Here is a 14,476-nt window from a genome sequence, read left to right on the forward strand (position 1 = left end):
TGTTCTTGAGAATGTAGGTTGCCTAAGTCACTTAAAAAAAAAAAAATAACTGGCTACGTAAAAAGACTGTAATTAGGAAACTATGAGTGCTTACTTTGTAAATGTGATACATGCGAGTTTAATTTTTAAAAAAAAAAAAACTTTGTATTAAAGGATTTTCTCATTTGCACAGAAACAAAGATACTACCATCAGAAATGACCCTGAAAAGGATTTTTTTTTTGTTCTCTCCGTTCCCTGAAAGTTACCTTGAAAGCCCCTGGCAGCTGCCCAATTTACATGTCCTCTATGGTGTGCCAGCTTCTTCGATGTATTATTATAGGTTGTATATGACAATTATAGCTACCTACATTTCTGCAGGCAAATACAAATTGGTTTCTTTTAATTGCGTCTCTACTGCACAGCTTTTAAAATAGAAATGCCTGGGAGTTCGTATGGTGTATCGCAAATCCTGAAGCACGTGTATAGAATGAGCAGGTGAAGTGATCCCTGTGAGTGCTTCTTTGAAGGGAGTTGGAGGGCGCGGAAAGGATCATCAGGAGACTGCTTCCAGCGTAGTCCTAAACTTCTGCAAACTTTTCTGTGAGATGCGTTGCACTTGCTTCATCATCTTACATAAAGATACACGTATTCTTGGTCAAGAAACAGGTTTGCTTGAGCCATCAAATACCAAGTGCTTGCTTCTGATCTGAAGCTCCCACTGAGACCTGTCGTGAGGCTGGGAGGATAAGCCGCTTAGTTTCAAGCAGAAAAAACATTCCCTTGCTATTTGCCAGGAGCATTTTGTTGTATAAATACATGTGGGGAAAACAATTTGGGGAGAAAGGGGGGAAGTAAGAATATAATTAAGTTTTGTGCTTCCCTTTTTTATACAGAAAGCATTTAAGTTGTTTCTGCGTGTTGGATACCTTATTTTATAAGGACAAGATTGAATTATTATTATTTTATTATTGAATTATTATATTAATTGCAGAATTAATGTAGGTGTATTTGCATTGTTACTGCAGGGCCAAGGTTTGTTCTTAAAATTCACCTTACTTGCTGTCAGTGAAAGTACAGCATAAGAATAAAAGTCTGATTTATATCCATAAAATAAGTTTTATGCTATTCCTGTGACTGGTTGCGTTTCATCCATAGTGAGCAAGCATACGTGGGTTTTGGAAGGAGCCGACGTTTTTTGGCTTTGTGCAATGCAAAAAAGTTATGCTTCTGCAGAGGCAGCATCAATTTTTGTTCTGAGAATATCTGTATAAAAATGCAAAAAGCATTACTTTACCAGCGTGATATTTACTGGATTGAGGAGTAGCATTCCGAAGATGGTAGTGATGGAGTTTGGTTGAAACGCTCCCAGAGAAAACTTGTGGGGTGGAAAATAACATTTTAAATCTATGTAGTTCCCCAAAAGTATAATGTGGTGCTATTCCACACCTAGTTACTGTCTCACTGATGGGGGGGATATGCCTTTAGATCTTCCAGAAACAAATTCACCAAGAATGTTTCTGTTTCATAGTTCAAGATTTCATAGAATCATGGAATGGTTTGGGTTGGAAGGGACCCCTAGAGGTCATCTAGTCCAACCCCCCTGCAGGAGCAGGGACACCGCTAACCAGATCAGGTTGCTCAGAGCCCCGTCCAACCTGGCCTTGAATGCTTCCAGGGATGGGGCATCCATCACCTCTCTGGGCAACCTGTGCCAGTGTTTCACCACCCTCATTGGAAAGAATTTCTTCCTTAGATCCAGTCTAAACCTACCCTGGTTTAGTTTAAAACCATTACCCCTTGTCCTGTCACAGCTGGCCCTACTAAAAAGATTTTCCCCATCTTTCCTATAGGCCCCCTTTAGGTACTGAAAAGCCGCAATCAGGTCTCCCCACAGCCTTCTCTTCTCCAGGCTGAACAACCCCAACTCCCTCAGCCTGTCCCCATAGCAGAGGGGCTCCAGAGCTGGACGCAGTGCTCCAGGTGAGGCCTCACCAGAGCAGAGTAGAGGGGCAGAATCACCTCCCTCGACCTGCTGGCCACGCTTCTCTGGATTTTGTAGTGTATCACATTAAAGAAAATGAAAAACTAATCTGAAAACTTAGTTTATTGTTATTTTTAACAAACGCATAATGGGTTCTCTGAAGGTTACTGAGCTGTATCTGTCTTCTTCATACGTGATGTGAAATGGAATGAGTTTCTTGTTTCACAGAAGAGCATACAAGCAAAATTGTAATTAAGTGGGTCTTTTGAAATCGCATATATTCTGCCTGCTGAAAATGCTACAGATTCACAGTGTGCAATAATAATCCCACAGAACTCTGCACAGCTTCAAAAAGGCGGTTCCTGTGCTTGATAGGAAGGCGTAAGAGATTTTTCTATCCGGTTTTGAAAATTTAGGGAGTAATTTGTTCAAATCAGATTGATATCATTGTCTTGTGTGCATAATGATAAAACCACATTTATTCTTGTATATCTTGTGTAGAAACCTCTGTTTTCAACTGAGATTCAGAATGATACAGAATGACTGGCTAACGGTTGGTCACTGGATTTTGGGTTCCTAGAACTTGAAACATTAAAACTACATATATAATTTTTGATTAGTTTTGTCCTTTATTTTCAGTTGGAAAGTCTTCCAGAGTGTTAGACAAACTTTTATGGTATCTTTAACAACTGGATCTTGTATTTGGTGTTCTGAGATACCTTATTTGAGAAATAGCAAGAGATTTGCATTCATGTAACTTTTTTAAAATTTTATTTACACATGCTCTATTTTTCTCACATGAGCAATTCTACACTTAAAAACATACAGAAGCAGTGTTCTATAATGAACAGACCTACACAGGAGAATGTGCTGCTGCTCTGGACTTGTACGTGTGTGTGCATTTGGATGGACTTAAAAAGTTGGTGGGAATTACTCTGTCAGTGCCAGTCATACTGATGGTTAGAACACAGTTTTTTTGCTGATCATAGATGGTTACAAAATGTCAGAAATGTTCGGACTGAGGGGAATTTTGAAGTAATTCTAGAGAAGGTTAAGACTTGATCATAGTTTGTATAATGCCATGGAAAACTGCCATTTTTTATACAGATTCAGTGAGGCTAACAGAAAGGGATGGGAAAAATCAGTGGCTGGAAAGGGAAGCTATGCATCTGCAATCCAGAAATCAGATGCCCAGTCTTAAGAGTTGTGATGATTGATGGGATTGTTATTATTATTATTATTCCATCACTGGAAGCTTTAAATGGATGATTGGTTTTGTATGGTATCTATTGGTTTTATGTACACACATATACACACATATATACATACGTGTATATACACCTATGTAAAACAGTGTCTTTCAAGCACAGATTATATATCTGAAGCAGGAATTGCCCCAGGAAATTCCCATGTCTTGTTATTCAGGGGGTCAAATTAGATGATCAGACAGTGAAAATTAGTTTTTCTTGTGGTGAAGGAGTTCGATTTTTTCCTTAGACAAAATCCTTTTTAATTTGGGATTCATTATCCACTATCTGGACCAGGAGATTGACGTGTCACAGCAACACATTCATCGTGACACTATTTTCTTCTTTTTCTAATTCCTCTCTGCTTCCCCCAAAGTGGTAGCTGGACGGATTACTCTAGTGCAACCAGGAATATGCGTTGCCTTTTAGAGTGCAGAGCTAGCGCCCAGCCTGTGGTCTTGAGAACCCATGGAAAATGTTTGCTTATTACACCCTGGAGGCGACCACTGGCATCGGAAGCTTTCTCATCCTTTACACCTGCCTACCATGCATTGTATTATTCTTAACATTTATGTTTCTAAAAACAGTGATTCAATACTTTAAGGACTTATTATGGAAGTTTTCGGTTCAAGGCACTCTCTACCAAGTAAGAAGCGTCCACCAAGAGCTGTATTTGTTGCTTTAGACCAAACAGGTAGGTGAAATGAGCGGAATGTGAGGTTGAATTCTGTCAAATGATGGATGGCAAGGCAATTCCTTGTCAAAGACAGCTTTAGGCGGGCAGAAGTGGTGCCTCTTCACTGTGCTCTGAGCCTGGAAATACATTATCAGATCTGGTGTGGTTTAGTAATGTTATCCTCTGCCGGCTCTCTCTGCTAGATGGCGTGTCAGTGCGCCCATCTTTTGGACACTGAATGCTTTCTTTGTGTCCCAACATGCTGGGTGTGTTTTCTGGCTGATAGCAGAGGGGGTTATATCCCCTTTTTTGCGCAGAGCTAGATTCTGTGCAAAGATTTCCTCTACCAAAAGCCATCCTGAGTTTCTACCTGTCAAAAGTCATCCCATCTCACCCATGCTTAATGGAACTTACACGTGAGATGGTCGCAAATTTCCAAGCATTTGAAACAGCAGGGTTTCACTGTAAAACCCAAACCTCTAAAGAAACAGCATGTTTCAGTTCACTTCTCAAAATGCAGAATCTGCTGCTTTGCTTGCCAGTTTGTTTGGTGAGGAGCCTTTCATCCCTCTGTCTGCAAACCAGGACATTGTTCATGCAGAACTGCTAATCCTAGGATTGCAAAAAAAACCAAACAACCCAAACAAACCCAACTAAACCAGTTTTGAATAAAACTGACAGCGGGTGGGGAGAAGATTGTCAAGACTCTAGCTCCAGACCAGTGCTGCTGTCTGGGTGGCACCTGAGTGTTTTGGCTTCTCATCAGTGGCAAAGCACATTTTGGGCTCCATCAACTTCCTTGGAACAGACAAGGAGTCCTTGAAACTTAAAGGGACTCCGGGGGCTCATTGAGAGTTGAGGCAGGTAACTTTGTTTCACATCTGGAAATACGAAAATGTGAAATAGTTTAACAAATCCTTTCTTTAGGAAGCTTAGCAGAGGTTTAAATACAAATGTAAATCCCCGAAGAGCTAAGAGAGTCAAAAGCCTGCAGAGTTTGCAAGAAACTGTCCAGTTCAACTGAATATGCTCAGATTTGTCAGGCAGAACATCTTAAAACGTCACATCTCATGCAGAAGCAGAAGGGCTGGATTTTTAGGAGAGAATACTTTTTTCCCCCCTTCTGTGACTGCTGTTGCTAACGTTTTTTTTAAATGCTGTTTTTTTCCCAGGAGGTAAGAGAGATTAAACAGCACCCGCTTTTTATAATCCACCTGAGTGCTTGCTGCTGAAACACGGCCTGAATTTGAGTAGATGCTTCATTAAGGCTCACCACCTGCCTTTGATATCTGGCTTTAGCGTCGGCTTGCTGTGTGATCATAAGAAGTCATTTAAGGTAGAGTTTTCAAAGGTGTCATCTATGTAACCTAGGTGCCTGCATTTCATTTTGAGAGAGGCTTAGTCACTTATGGCTGGATTCTCAAGGGGCCTTTGAAACCTAGAAAACATTATTTTTAATCAGTTTTCAGAAGTCTGCTTTCAGGTCCCGATAAGGAGACTGGAAATTTCATTACTGAGTTCAGTAGGATATGGGTTAAGTCCTAATAATGCATTGATGCCTCCCCATTTAAATTTTTCTATGCCTTTGACCTAGCTGCAGAGCATAAAACCTCTTTGATGCAATCTCTATAGCCATTCTGTAGAGTGGTACTTTGTAATAACTCGCAGTGATGCATGTATTATAATGATCTTTTTCATCCTTCTTGCAGCTGAGACAAGGATGAAATACAACAAAATCTCTGAATAATTAAACACAAATGCTGTGATGAAGTTAAAAAAAATCAGCTCCCTAGGTGAGTGAAAAAACTCAGATAATTCATGTAGGTACACATAGTGCACTAATGCTGTGACCCAAAGGAATTTGAAAAGAAAGTTGATGGGTTACATGAATACTGGTGGGAGAAGAACGAAAACAAAATTTAGATCAGATGTTTGAAAGTTACAGTGCAGTAATGTGTTCGCTTTTATTTCGTGGATGTTTTCACAACCACCAAATTGAGTGTTTGAGCTTTCATTTGCCCCATCTCCGGCTTTTTCCTTCTTTCATCCCGCAGGGAGCTAACACGAGTAATCTGCTGTCGTGCATGCGAAGGGGGAATTCAGACCACCTGTTTTAGCAACAGCAGGGACTTGTAGTAGAAGAAAGTAGCCTGGTATTAGTTATGGAAAATAACGATGACCTTGTGTATTTTTTATTCATGTGATTACTTTCACTTGGTCAGCATTGCCAGATTCATTCAAGGTGCTTTCTCGAACACTTCTCCAAATCAGGTGTTGTTTTAAAAATAAGGTTAATTAAAATATTTAAATACAAAGTTCATTCAGCTTATCATCATGTTCCTGAGCCTTTAATCTTACAGCTTCAGGCTTTTCTTCAGCTGAAGGCTGGACAGTTGCTTCGGAGCAAAAGAAAGAAGTGCTGATTTTGTTACATAACTCCAGAAGCTTTAAGAATAAATTGTGGCAACGGTAGAAGAGGCCATAACACAGCTAACAAGGCTGTGCTCTGCGTTATGCTCTTTTTTTCGTTCCATTTGCTGCAGGCAATTGTGTTCAGGCAGAAGCAGCCATCCAGCATACCCATCGTCTTTGGTTCTGAACCTGTGAAGTTAGTGGGGCTGAATCCCATGTGCAAGGGGAGAAGTGTGCAGAAGACTTTCCAGGACTGCACCTTTTGTGAATTATTTTTACAGCAAAGTAAACAATGCATTTCTTTGTTCATTGATAGCTTAATGACATAAATTGGGTTGAACCACCGCACTTTTTTTTTTTGGAGGGATAAGTAGTGGAAAAAACCTACTTAGTTTTGTGTCAAGAAGTTTCATTTCAATTATGATAAATTTAAATCTTAATTGCAAAACAATGATTTTGAAATACTTAAAAAAATTCAAATTAAATATTTAGGCTATGCAACTTGTTTTTTCTTTTAATCAGAAAGGTTTGCGAAATGGAGGTGCAACTTCTTTTGTGTGTATTTCCTATTTCTGTGTTAAAGAAAATGGGGCAGTAACATGTGAAGAGTGCAGACTGAAAAAACAGCAAACACGTTACGAACTCCGTGTATGCTGGTTAAATAAGTGCTAAGTATTTCTGTCAGCCAGAAGGTGGTAGCAGAATTCTCCTGTAACAGCTCTGAATTGTGTTCCAGCAGGCGTTCTCAATACAAAGTGATTTTGAAATGCAGTTCAGAAAACATATTTTTTTTAGTAGCAGGAACAAATAGCATTGACATTTTTTTTTTTTCATTTGGCAGCATCTTTGAGTAGAAAAGTGTCTGCACTTATGCCTAAGATGTCATGCGTTGGGAATGCATGTGGGATCTGTTACTTGGGTTTTGTCTCTGTTTTTTTGCAATTGTAATTATGGTTTTTACAGACGTTTTAATGCCAAGGGGAGCCATTTATGGGCTGAAATGACAAGAGATTTGTTTTGCTCGTAGTGTCGCAAGACTGGAAGATGTCAGTACCATGGGAAGACCAGATAACACATTATTTCCATCCAGAGGAATTCTGTCATTCTTTCACAGATATGAACACAAATGTGGAGAGCGTTCTCCATCGGCTGGGACTGCTGCAGCACCCCAGTCATACTCTTAACAAGAGTAATGACTTGAAGATGTGAATGGATAAGTTTTATTACTCTATTTTATTATTTTGCGGTGGACTTGTGATACTCATGTGACCCCCTGGTGAGTCAGTTCGCTGTGCAAATAGCCATTCCTGTTTCAGCAGATACTCTTCATCACTGAGAGAAACTTGTGAGAAATTCAGGCTCTGGAGCACAGCCCGTCCCTCGCTTCCCTCTGAACCATGGTATCACAGCTCTGGTGATACTCTGTACTCCTGTGCAGACTTCTTTAAGAGATTGTTCTATATCTTGGAGATAGTTTCTATGGTAACTATAGTAGTGGGGTTTGTCTTTTTTTTTTAACTTAGTGGACAGTTTGGAAATGGAGGGAGCAGAGTTTTAATGTGACATTAGGAAGAGTCACCCCAATAAAATAAGCTAGAAAAAGAAAGCATTCTGTGCTTGATCTGTTTATCAGTAAATTGAAACAGCAGTTCAAGAGAGCATCAGTCTCGCTGCCTGGCTTTTTAGGCAAGCAGGCTGGAGCTGCTGGAACTACACAGGACAGCAAAGAAAAAGGAAAAGCCCCAGAGCAAGCTCTGCCACTCTTACAATTTTGCAGCAGTTGTCTTAAAATTAGCAGCTTTTTGGAGTGACTGCAGCTTTCATAGTCTCCTCTTGCTGAACTTCTGTCAGAGAAAAACATTCACCCAAGATCACGACAGCAGAGCATTATTTCATGTGTGCTCCTCTCCCCGTTTTTTGTTCTTCACAGCATAAATATAAAATTGTTTGGGGCAGTATGTATAGGGCAGTATGTATGGAATTGGTAGTGGAGCCACAACAATTACAGTGATGAAGATACTGAATGAGCTGATACAGAACGCAGCAAAGGATGGCAGGAAATATAAATAATGGGTATATACAGATATCGATGCAGATATGGAATATAGATATTAGAATACAGATATAGAAAGCACGCTTAAAAAGACTGAATATGTATGTACTGTATGGAAAACATGCCAAGATACTGAGATAATCAATAACTAAACAACAGTTCAGACGTCTATTTTGCATATATGCAGGGAAAACATACTCACAGGTAAGGTGTCTTTTAGGTAAAAATGTAGGTGTTGCAAAGATGCCAGAGGTAAAATCGACTGTGGATTCCATCGTAGCACCTGGGCATTTGAAAAACTCCGAAGTAGTTTTACCAACAGCCCTGTTTTCTGTTGAGGCAGAAGCTAGGAGAGGGTTAACCCAAAAAGAACTTATTCAATGAAAATACAAATGTTGGTGTAATAAATAATAAATTCCTTAGGATTATATTTAGACATCATTACCATAATGCTTACCAGTTCTCTGTCTGTACTTAACTGTTTCGTCTCAAAAGAAGGAGACAAAATGTTTATTTTGGGGAATCAAAACAATGGTATGAAATCAAAGAGAGTTGATGAAGGAAAAGTTGCTGTTAATGGAGTGCTCTGGTATTTTGTCAGTACTGTTACAAACAATACATTATCCTTTTGTTTCTTTGCAATATAGGGGAAAAATGCCCACATTATTCAAAAATGCTTTGCAAATACGGAGTTCAGTTCAGCATAGTACTGAAGTGCACGGTGACTGCACTTTCAAATGTGCAGGGTACAAAAGCGTAAGTTCTAGATAGGCACAAGTGAATATTTTAGAAATAAAATATAATTACTTTTTCTCCAAGTGAGAAGTCCTAGTGAAACCCAAAGTTGTTCCCCTCTGCTTTAAATTGGTACTTGGCATCTTCTTAGAGATGATTGAATGTTATTTTATCTTCATATAATGCTAAATGACTATTTGCTGAAAAACTGAGGTTCTTTTAAGATAGCTTATGTGGGACACCAAATCAATTGGGGTATCTGAACTGGACTAACAGTCATCTGAAACATCTTGGTCTCTATTTCCTGCTCTTACTGACTTATTAACATGGTTGTGGCAGAGAGTAAGAGAGCAAAAAAGCAAATGTCAGTGCAGTTATTTGTGGGTAATGCTTCCATCTGGAGAGCAATGAACATTGGTGTTCTTGCAGAGAGGCTAGAGTGTACAAACCTTCCGTGGAACTGCTTTCCTAGAAACGAAGTGAAAACCCTATTGCAGTAAAAAGTGGAAAAGACCACATTCTGTAAAGTGTCTTTTGCTGGACCCTTTGAAATTTTCCTCCCTTGGCTGGTGCTGAGAGACCAGGTGAGGAATGAAGAGACCCAACTGCTGCTTGTCCTCCATGCCACTTGTATTTCCCTTTGTTCTGTAGCTCTGGTGGAAGTGAAATCACAGAATCACAGAATGGCAAGGGTTGGAAGGGACCTCGGGAGATCATCCAGTCCAACCCTCCTGCTAAAGCAGGGTCACCCAGAGTAGGTTGCACAGGACATCATCCAGGCAGGCTTTGAATATCTCCAGAGAAGGAGACTCCACAACCCTCCTGGGAAGCCTGTTCCAGTGCTCTGCCACCCTCAAAGTAAAGAAGTTCTTCCTCATATTTGACTGAAACCTCTTCTGCTTCAGTTTGTGCCCATTGCCCCTTGTCCTGTCACTGGGCACCAGTGAGAAGAGTCTGGCTCCGTCCTCGTGACTTCCACCCTTAAGATATTTGTGTGTGTTGATGAGGTCCCCTCTCAGTCTTCTCTTCTTCAGGCTGAACAAGTCCAGCTCTCTCAGCCCGAGTCTATTTAACTGTAAATAAATGTATGTGTCAGTCAGTGAGAAATGTGGAAAAGGAGGAGAGCTCTGCAATTGCTCATATGTAACCAGTATGAGGAACTAAGCACTGAAACTGCTGACACTGATCATGTTGTCTGGCAGGAGTCATTAGAAGCAGGATTGGCAAAACCAGGGTACTTGGAATTTAAGCTGCCTGGCTGGACTCGCAGTTCTCCAAAGCAGAAGGCAAATAGTCGTGTGACCAGCTGTTTAAGCCTAAATCCATAATACAAATAATGAGTTATTGCATAAAGTATATGAGCAGGCAATCAGTTACTAGAGATCTAAACCAAAGTATCAATATTTTTGCGTAATGGAAGCCAGAGATCGTTGTCTTCGGGCACTTGTGGTTGGAGAATGGACCCTGAAGGGTGCAAGTGCGTTGCTTGCTGAACTTGTGCTGGCAGTGGAAGACAGCAGGGGCTTTGGAACAGCTCTTCTGAGTGGATGCTCAGCTGGAGAACAAGTGTTATGATGGCTGGGTCTGCTTTAGGATGCTCTCAGCACCATAGGTTGAGCTCTAAACAAGAACAGTACCCTGCAGAGATATGTAGTGGTGGATACGCTTCTGAGCCGTGGGCACGTGTGAACTACAGCGGCGTAGTCCAAGCACAGCAGCACCTGCCTGAGGATGGATTCTTGGTCTAGAAAGGCTGACACACTCAATGTAAAAGGCAAAGACATTACATGAGATTAGATTGACAATAGATTTTTTAAATTTTGAGTTTATTTGGTGAAATTATCTGGGTGGTGGTTGTTTTTTTTCCCAGATTGTTGCTCAGATCTCTACAGTTGATGGCAGTTTCCCTTCCACATCATTTGCCTCTATTACGATGTGCTGTAATCCCAGTTTAACATCCCCATAGCAAGCTGTAGCAGTGAGCAAAATATTTATCTGCACACTACAGCCTGTTTCTGAGCTTAAGGTGATGAGATGTGTGTTTTCCTTACAATCTTCTAGTAATTTGAGTTACTATTCCACATTGGAAAAACAATCTCATCAGCAAGAGCTGTGAGATTTCCCTGTTTTCACAGTTATGTGAATGCCACCCTTCCTGAAGTAATAATCGCTCGTTAACCTTACATTTGCTGCTCTTTCAGATTTCGCAGCCAGAACTGACACTGCTGACAGCTTGATAAACTGTTTGCCACTTACGATGGCTTTGCCTCTTCCAGGAGCACTCTTTTCTGTGTGCACTCACTTTGAAGAACCACCCTGATTTTAATCTGAAGCTTCTGCGTAAATTAGGCAGCCTTTGCTGCTGCAAAACTACCGAGGGTAAAAAATGTGAAATTCTGGCTCAAGAAAACGTTGCCTATAATAAAAGAATGGTTCATGTGGAACCGTATTTCCATGGCACTAATAATATGGGTGCCACTTGATGTGGGTCCTAGTTTCACGTATGGGTCTTGGCAGTAAGATGATACAGTTGAAGATAAAGTTTGCGGGTTATAGCATTTCATTTCATGGTCTGCTTTGATAATTTTCTATTTGCTTTTTAGGTAACTTGGTGACAAATTTACCGACAGGTGGTGCTGCTGCACTAAATCCTGTGTATTCAGTCTTGATTTGGGAAAGGAATGCTGGCACTCGTACTTCAATATCCCAGTGACTGCTCAGGCTCTAAAGAAAAATACCATGAAATATTACTCGGGTATAATCTTTTCCATGTATTGCTGGGAAGACAATTAGAATAACGAATCAGGATCTTTTATTATAACAAAGTTATTCAAAGTTATTGTGCTTGTATATAGCATCTCTCAAAACAATTCAACGCATCCCACATGGGAAAGATCTTGGACTGTCTGACTCTTCTTGCCTCTTCAGTGTGCTATGTACATTTTCTTAATACTCGCTGAAGTAAATAACTATTTCCATACATAATGCTTGGGAACAGAAAGACAGAAAAATTACTTGTCTGAGTCACGCGGGAAGTCTTCGTCAAGGCAAGGAATTAAATCCAGGTAACCTGTGTCAGACCTAATTTACTTGCTGTTGGTCAGGTGCTTCTTCCTTAGGAAATAATTTGGGAAGGGATGTCTGTCCTGTCTGGCAGTGGCAGAAACTTCAGTGTAGCATCGGAATGAGCAGGAACGTGGGTATGCTACCTCTGCCCTCTTTCCCAGAAGCAATGAAGCATAGCTATTTTATTACGTTTGTTGTCATTAGTCAGGGCTACTGCTTGTTTGTCTGAGGCTACCAATAAACACAATGTGATTCATGCAAAACTGCTCAAGGGATGGCTTGACTCCAGAAGCGCAGTTTAGCCTTTATTTGGCAGCTGTTTGCTTAATGCAGAAAAATGTCTATGAAAGCTATGAAAAATGAATCTGTGCTGTAACACACCGCTTGTAAAATCCACTTGATTTATCCTGCAGAAGACATTACGGTATAAAGGAATAATAAAGACAATGCCTACCTTCATTTTCCTTTCTTTTTTGGTTATGCTGTCATCTTCCATATTATTGCAATGGATTCTGGCCTACATGGAGTCATCATGATTAATAAAATGTCTTTATAATCAAAGATGATCTGTGATGCTGAGCTTTGAAAAGGACATTTTTTTCATCTAATTGTAACATGTGTGGAATTTTCTTTCCCTTGTATGATTACTCTGATTTAATCCTGAACCGCATGGGAGAGATGCAGTGGCACGGAGTAGGAGGGCGTTTGAAGAGGCATAGTTACCTCTCCAGAAGTAGGGCATCGTCCGTAGGTGCTGTGTTATTGTCGTAGGCTGGTTACTGGTTCTGTCTTTTGTTCTGTGGGTAAATCTAAAGCAATGATTTCCTTCTTGGGGCCTCTGAATCTCTGGAGATCTTTGGGCCACTTCCTTGGGGTCCTTGGCCCTAATCAAGGTATCGGAGAAAGGCAAGCTTATTGTTTAAATGTGATATATACGGACTGCCATTTCCAGTGAAAAAATAAATACATTAGGGTTCTACAAAGTAGGAAAGCTTGAAAATTGTTGCTCTAAATGATGTACCCTGCAGAAACTGGAAGTGTGAGAGTGAGTAACATAAATGTAAAAATACAGAAACAAAACAGCTTCATGCTGGGAAGGAAGCTCAGATTTTTCTGACCTACCTGAAGAGGGCTAAGAAGACAATTGCCTGGAAGCTCTGAAGAGTTGGATTCATCTCCATTAACGTTTTGATTTGGATTGAGAGTGCACCTTTGAAGTGGATCTCCCAACCATCCCCAGTTTCTGTGGTTTGGTTCAGAGTGCTCTCAGAGCACTGAAACTAGAATAATCTCAGAAGAAACCAGGCTGGAAGAGGTACTCTAGGAGCACACCTAGCCCATGTTAGTGGGTAGTGAGCGTGCTAGAGGTGTGACTGGACTAGAAGGAGTCTGAAGGAAACCCCCCTGAAACACGTGTGGTCTGGGCATCATGTCCTCAGTGGCGGGGCTTTTGGTCTGCTGACGCAGGTGCAGCCTAGCTGGTAGTGTGAAGTGGGGTTCCACCACGGACCATGGTGAGGCTATGGGCCAGTCTGCACGTGGAGATGTGTGACAGCCTTCATGCTTTCAAAGTAGCCTTCTCAGAAACAGGTTGGCTCTCACAGATGTTTCTGTCATAGATGAGACCTGGGTGGGCACTAATTAACCCTGTTATTGCGCTGTGCTGAACGGAGCTCCAACCAACCAAGGGGATCAACACAGGTGGCAGGGGACTGTAGCTGACCAGCAAGAGAGCAAATGTCTCGAGAAACTGGAAGAGGGTGGCGTTATCCCTGCGGGAGTCCCAGTTATGTGTTATTGTTCCCCTAAAATGTTCATATTGTCTTGCCCAAATATTTTCTTTTTTTTAAAACATGCAGGTCCCTGTAAACACAGGTTGGTTTAGCTCGCCTACGTAGTGTGAATAATTCTCTTCATTCCTTGATATTACTTCCTTCAGGGTATTTAAACTCTTTTATCATCTCCCTTCAGGCTCCTTTTATCTGACAGTATATATTAGACTCCTGTTTTCTCTATTTTTATGTCTCAGTGTCCAATCTTGCTTTCATTTATTTGCCTATCTCTGTCTTTAAATATGTGGGATAAGCTAGCATACTGATACGGCATTTTGCTAAGGTAACAGAAAATTTCATACAATTCTAGGTAGATCATTACTGCATCACATAAAGCCCCTCAAAATTCAGCTTGGACTTTTTTAAAGACACCTGCTGTTCCAGTTTCTTTTACATACTCAGCTTTGTTAAATTATATATCTAGTGGAGGGGGGTTTTGTGGTTTTTTTTCTGTTTTTATTTCAGCAAGTGAGATCTACAGAAAATGTGTTTAT

General features: G+C 40.6%; 1 protein-coding gene across 1 annotated transcript in view; it reads right to left on the minus strand.

Moving 5' to 3' along the window:
• Positions 1-12,892, minus strand: part of CHORDC1 (cysteine and histidine rich domain containing 1) — a 32,675-nt gene extending 19,783 nt beyond the window's left edge. The window contains exon 1 of the mRNA XM_035897097.1: positions 12,874-12,892. Coding sequence (XP_035752990.1) covers positions 12,874-12,892 — 19 coding nt within the window. The remainder of the gene's footprint in view (positions 1-12,873) is intronic.
• Positions 12,893-14,476: the final 1,584 nt, after the last annotated feature.

The sequence above is a fragment of the Egretta garzetta genome, unplaced genomic scaffold, assembly GCF_000687185.1.
Source record: "Egretta garzetta isolate BGI_Z169 unplaced genomic scaffold, ASM68718v1 scaffold137, whole genome shotgun sequence".
Taxonomy (NCBI): domain Eukaryota; kingdom Metazoa; phylum Chordata; class Aves; order Pelecaniformes; family Ardeidae; genus Egretta; species Egretta garzetta.